The sequence below is a fragment of the Mustela erminea genome, chromosome 12, assembly GCF_009829155.1.
Source record: "Mustela erminea isolate mMusErm1 chromosome 12, mMusErm1.Pri, whole genome shotgun sequence".
Lineage (NCBI taxonomy): Eukaryota > Metazoa > Chordata > Mammalia > Carnivora > Mustelidae > Mustela > Mustela erminea.
Window position 1 is genome coordinate 13,634,687 of NC_045625.1, and position 6,000 is coordinate 13,640,686.

Here is a 6,000-nt window from a genome sequence, read left to right on the forward strand (position 1 = left end):
ATGTTCCCACCTATTTCCATTGTGCTGCTTTCTAACTGGAAAAGTACTCTGCACACCAATCACCAGTCAGAGGTTTTGGCATAAGTGTTTTATCAAGAGTGTGATTCAGAATCGAGAGGTAGATCTCTTTTAAGCCATAGTGATGTTGATAAACCATTCCCACTCTGTAACGAAGTGGTTCACAGGTGCCCGGAATTCCCTTGTCCCAGATTAATCATCTCATTTCTATCATCTCTGATATCCCTCTGTGGGTGTTTTGTTTGTTTCCATGCTCATTGTTTCTCTACAGCTAATACCACTAGCTAGGCTATAGCCAAGTCTTTCCTAGCCTGAGAAACATTCTATCTCTAAGTTGACTTTTGTTTAATCTCATTCATGATGTTGATTTTAGTCATTTAATGTCCAAGGTCAGAGAGTTGCCCTCTCTCCTATGTGTGACCTATAAACTCATTCTGATTTTGCACCTGTGACTTTTTTTTAAAGATTAAATAAAATTTGCAAATTATTTTATTTTGCATTTAATCAATAAACACTATTGACTGCTCATTGTGTGCTTGGCATTGGGAAAAGCGTTAGACATTGTCCTAAGTGCTAAATTCATTGTGTTGACATTTTTATATCTGTTATTTCACTGACGAAGAAACCCAGGCTCAGAAAAATTAAGTAGGTTATCTCAAAATCACACAGGTAGCAAGCCACGAATAGTGGAAGAAAAAAGAAAAAAATTCTGTTAGATATAGAACATTAGTGTATAGTAAGTACAATAAGAGAGAAAAACAGGAAACATCTACCCTAGACTTGAAGGAAGGATTTCCAGAGAAGGAAACACCTGAATCTTGAAGAACCAGTAGGATAGAGTCAAGTGGAAAACAACAGAGAGTAGCAGGAAAAGCAGAGGTCCAGATATGAAAACAAGAAACATTTGGAGGAACTGCAAGGCAATATGACCAAAACCTGGAACTTAAAAGGGAAAAATTACAAAATTCTTTACCATTATTACTAACAGTGACTACTATTTCTGACAGATTGCACACTCCAGAGCTAGAATGTTAACCTGGCTTCCTGGTGGCTACTCAGATGTGTTACTTGATTACATTTTGAAGATATCAGCAAACAAATGTTTGTGAAGCATTGTTCTAAAAGCTTTTCAGGGGCATCTAGGTGGCTCAGTCGGTTAAGCATCCAACTCTTGATTTCAGCTCAGGTCGTGATCTCAGTAAAACTGAGCCCCACGTCAGGCTCTTGGTTCAGCGAAGAGTCTGTTTGTCCTTCTCCCTCTGCTTCTCTCCCACCCCGATAAATAAACAAATAGCCTTTCATCTATTAACTCATGTTGCTGTCCTTCCTCTCCCAGGAATAAAATACTGTTATTACCCTGTTTACGCATGAGGCCAAGGCACAGCAAAATTAAGGAACTTGCACAAGATCACAGAGCAAATAAATGGAGCCAAGATTTGAATCTAAGCTATTTAACTCAGAGCATACATACGTTTTTAAATGCTGCCTCTTCCTCTTATTGGACACTTACCATGGGCCAAATCCAATGCTAAATGATTGACAGATCTCATTTAGTCCACAAGTCTGATTTTATACATAAACTGAAGTCATTTGTCAAAAAATACGATCTAACAAGTGTAATGGCAGGGATTTTCAAAGTGTGTTACTTTGGGGACACCTAAAATCCCAAGAACCCCGGAATGGGAGCTATTGATCTAGGACCTGGTCTTTATACAAGAGAAATCAGAAAGTGTGTTGTAAGTTGAATTGTGTCCCCCCAACAAGATAATGTTGAAATCCTAACCCCTGATTCCTAATGTGACCTTATTTTGAAATAGTTTTGGTGGTGTAATCAAAGTACAATGGGGTCATATGGGTGCCAGTCCAATGACTGGTGTCCTTAGAACAGGGAAATTAGGACACAGCACAGAGGGAAGATTATGTGAAGTCACAGACACACAGGAGAAGGCCATGTGAGAAGATGGAAACGGAGATTAAAGTGATCTCTCTGCAAGCCAAAGAATGCTAAGTATGGCTGTCCACCACCAGAAGCTAGAAACGACAAGGATTTTCCCTTCTATAGGCTTTAGAGAGAGCGGGGTCCTGCCAACACCTTGATTTCAGACATCTAGCCACCAGAACTTTGAGCAAATACCATTCTGTTCTCTTAATTCACCCAGTTTGTGGTACTTTCTTACAGCATTCCTAGGAAACTAATGAAGAGTATACACATAACACAAAATGTGAATTTGTTGCATCCCATCTGTAACGCAGTGTCTAACTAGGACTTGATGAAAAGTGCTTTATGAAGAGAGATCCAAGTCTTTGGTATGGTTTAAGTTAACATATACTAGGTGGTTAATGCTTTTAAATTAAGTGTAATTCCACCACCCGGTTACCAAAATGTTTCTTGCTTACATCCAAGATGAAAATTTTGTTCAACACATTCCTTAGTGTTCTCTTTCAATTCTGAGCATTCTCAAAAATCAGTTACCCTTTCTGTTGGTGAGTCACTAGAGTTCCACAGAATATGATTTTGACAAATACACTTAACTGTAAAGAGAAACAAGACTTCTGGTTATAATTAATGTTCTCTCATTTCTGGATAAAAGTTTTGTTTTTTTTTTTAAGATTTACTTCCTTTTTTTTTTTTTTTTGAGAGAGAGAGAGAGAGAAGCATCAGGGAGGGGTAACTGAAGGAGAGGGAAAAAGAGTCCACGCTGAGTGCAGAGCATCATGTGGGGCTCGATGTCACAACCCTTTGATCATGACCTGAGCCAAAAACAAGAGTCCGACGCTTAAGTGACTGTGCCACCCAAGCACCCCAAAAGGTTTTATTTTGAAAAGAATCATACTCTATCAACTTAAATATCATAAAATAAAATCTCAGTATGATGTACTACATCACAGCACTAATAACCTTTTGAAACTTGCTAAGAGAAACTATAGAAACACAAGGAAGGAGGGACGCTTTTTGTAGCAAGGTATGAGTTAATTTACGAAGAACACATTTATAAGAAAACGCCAAAAAAAGAAAAACCCACAAAAATCCCTCCTAATCACCAAAATACATGTCATAGTTTTTTACGGTATTCATGTGAAAACGTTTAAAGCTGTCAAGGTATGTCAGAAGTTTGCAGGAAATGAGCCCATAGTAAGTCTCAAACAGAGTGCATTCTTTCCCACTGCTAATTTCCTCCCATGCCAGGGGTATTTCAGCATCTGTAGTTTCCAAGGATGTAAAAATGAACTTATAGCAACATCTGTTGTATCTGATGTGCTTTTTCCCAGAAAACCTTGAACTGTGGATGGGTATAAGGCCAATGGACTTGGCACAAATCCCTACAAACACATCAGCAGGAACCATTATGGGTACTTCGTTGAAAACCACATACATCATCCGAGCCACATCTTGGGACATAATAAAGGTTTCACCACTGCAGTAATCTGGGTAGTACTTTTCTGGATATTTGCTAAAAGGGACAAATTCTTGACTATTGGGGTCTCTGTTGGGTGTATCCTGATGGATAACTCTTCCCACATAGATATCCTCAAGGTGTTCTTTCAGATTGAGAAGATAGTCTACCAAACTTGGAAGATTGACAAACATCTCTTCATCAACCTTGAGAATGAATAGGGCATTAGGGCAAAAAGTCACAGCCCATTGCATCATTGTGATGATCTTCAGGGTTTGGTTCTCAGAAGTGTCCAAGAAGATTCCTTCAATTATATCATTATTCTTATGGGACTCTTTGTCTATCTCTTGCTGGGTAGTTACCAAAACAGGCATTCCTAAAGCAAACAGTGTGAGAATGTGGTACCCTTGGACACTGGTCACATTACCCCAGGTTTTCCTGATGAGGTCCCGCCTTGTTCCATTTCCTGGGCTACTGAAGATAAGAGAGAGTAAAAATATATTCTTCCCTTTACACACCTCCGACTGGCTCAGGATATAATGCTTGGAAAGGTTACTTCTTAGGGGTTCCACGTTCAATTTTCTTGCCTTATCCTTTGTTTCAAGAACTTTCATATCTACATAAGGCAAAGCACGCAAAAAGTATTCTTCCACAAAATCAGCCCCAAAAAGCAAGGCATGAAATAGGATAACATTAAATAGAATGAAACACCACTGGTGAGTCCGAAGTCTGCAGAATGTCACCTAAATAAGAAAAAAACACATGTTCATTCAAACTTCATCTCCATTCTTGTTTTTGCCCCCACTGAATGTTATAAGTACTCCTCACAGCACTTAGAAGTACACTATTTTAAGGGTTTCTGACTTATTTTTGCTCTAAGCCTCTCCCACTATATCATGGCTCCTTGGACAGGTGATATCATGCCTCTTTCTTCTTCAGTTCTGCAGAGTTCAGTGTTTGGTATGAGATAGAAACTGAATAAAATGTTAATTGGTTGTTTTCTTCCTCATTTGGATGAAAGCCTTCTTATTAAATGCAAGGCATTGGGTCGGTCGCTGGAGAAGCAAAGAGGAATCAGACACAGACACATGATATAAAGTAGCAAGTGGCATCATTGTGCTAAAAACCTATAGGAAAATACATGATGTTCTCTCAGGAAGTGAAACACTTGGATCGGTTTCTTCTCTAATTACAAAGGTCAAGGGCTAATTTTCCATGAAGTAGTTGCTTTTGTTGCCCAGTGAACAATGGCTACTATAAAGCATTTATATCCTTCCAGTATGGTTTTCCAGTTTAATCCAATACTGAATTCTGACATTGTCTGTTTTGGCAAGGTCCCCTAATCCATCCGACACATCTATCAATATGGACAAATTCCCGCTATCTGCATAGCACCCCTTTGGAGATCTAGGGCGGACCTATGCCAAGTTTACTCCACATCATTGAAGAAGATGGAAACTTTCCATCTGGAAGGGTAAATACAGTATTGTAACATAATAAAGCAAGGGAAAATTAAAGGAATTAAATTTCTACTGGAGCTTCAATTGACAAAGCTTCTCATAATAAAAGTAACCTCTTACTGAGCACTTGCAGTGTTCCAGGCACTGTGCTAAGCACTTTATATGCCTTAATTAGCCCTGGTAATGCTTTCATATAGGTTATCTTCAAAATTAAGGATCCAGGTTTCATAACTTGCCAAAGAACACTCAATGGGTAAGTACAAAGAGTAATGTCATGATTTGAATTCAAGTCTGCAAAATTCCAAAGCTCACTCTTAACCCCTGAGAATCCTGACTCTCTTCTTCTCCGTGTCCACTGAATTGGAAAGGAACAAAACAAAACGAACCCCTGCAATTATCATCTGAACTCCTTTCCATTTGCTCAATTGCTAATGATTTAAAAAGAGAAGAAACTTCACTTTCCTCAAGCCTGTTTTAATAGACATCAAATGCTTCAAAGATTTAAGAAGCTTACCTGCATGTTGTCTGTAAGCAATTTCAGGGCTTTGGAAATTATTGAGTCCAGATGCCAAATGATGCCCGAATGTAGCTCAGCATCATTCCAGTCTAACAGCAATTGAAGTAAAGTGCTTGGTGCCCAAGACTTTGAGGATAAAGTTTCTTCCTAATCAACTTGAGCTTTTGTCCCAGAATACCTGCTGGCTGCATAGGAAAGCAAGTGAAGATCATGTTACAGCTAGAGTGAATCCAGAACAAAAAACAGAGAACACAAACCTGTTCAAATGCTCCCAACCTTGTGTACCTCTTGAAACGGACTCCTTGCCTTTATGCTGAATTCCTGGTGAAGTAAGTGTGGGAGTTGAAAGAGCAGTTCACCTACATCACCCCTCCACACATCATTACACAAGGAGAAATGTCGTACAGTCTGTTTTGGAGTGTTTTCAAGAAACTAAACAATTGGAATAGTTCCTGCTCCCTAGTATATGCACGTGCAAGACATAGACTAAAAACATCAAGGAATAGTCATCCCTAATGGGTGCCTACTTTTCTTCTGAAGAAACATCATATGGTGAGATTTGTTTAATGTTTGCCATTTTCCTAGGGCATGAATGTGTAGGAATTATTCC

The 6,000-nt window shown here is 38.9% G+C and overlaps 1 protein-coding gene across 1 annotated transcript; it reads right to left on the minus strand.

Moving 5' to 3' along the window:
• Positions 1-3,052: 3,052 nt before the first annotated feature.
• On the minus strand, positions 3,053-5,393 carry LOC116570914 (putative UDP-GlcNAc:betaGal beta-1,3-N-acetylglucosaminyltransferase LOC100288842). The gene is made up of 2 exons (XM_032308529.1): positions 5,388-5,393; positions 3,053-4,156 (listed from the first exon to the last, which is right to left on the minus strand). Exons 1-2 carry the CDS (start codon positions 5,391-5,393, stop codon positions 3,053-3,055), a joined length of 1,110 nt encoding a protein of 369 aa, XP_032164420.1.
• Positions 5,394-6,000: the final 607 nt, after the last annotated feature.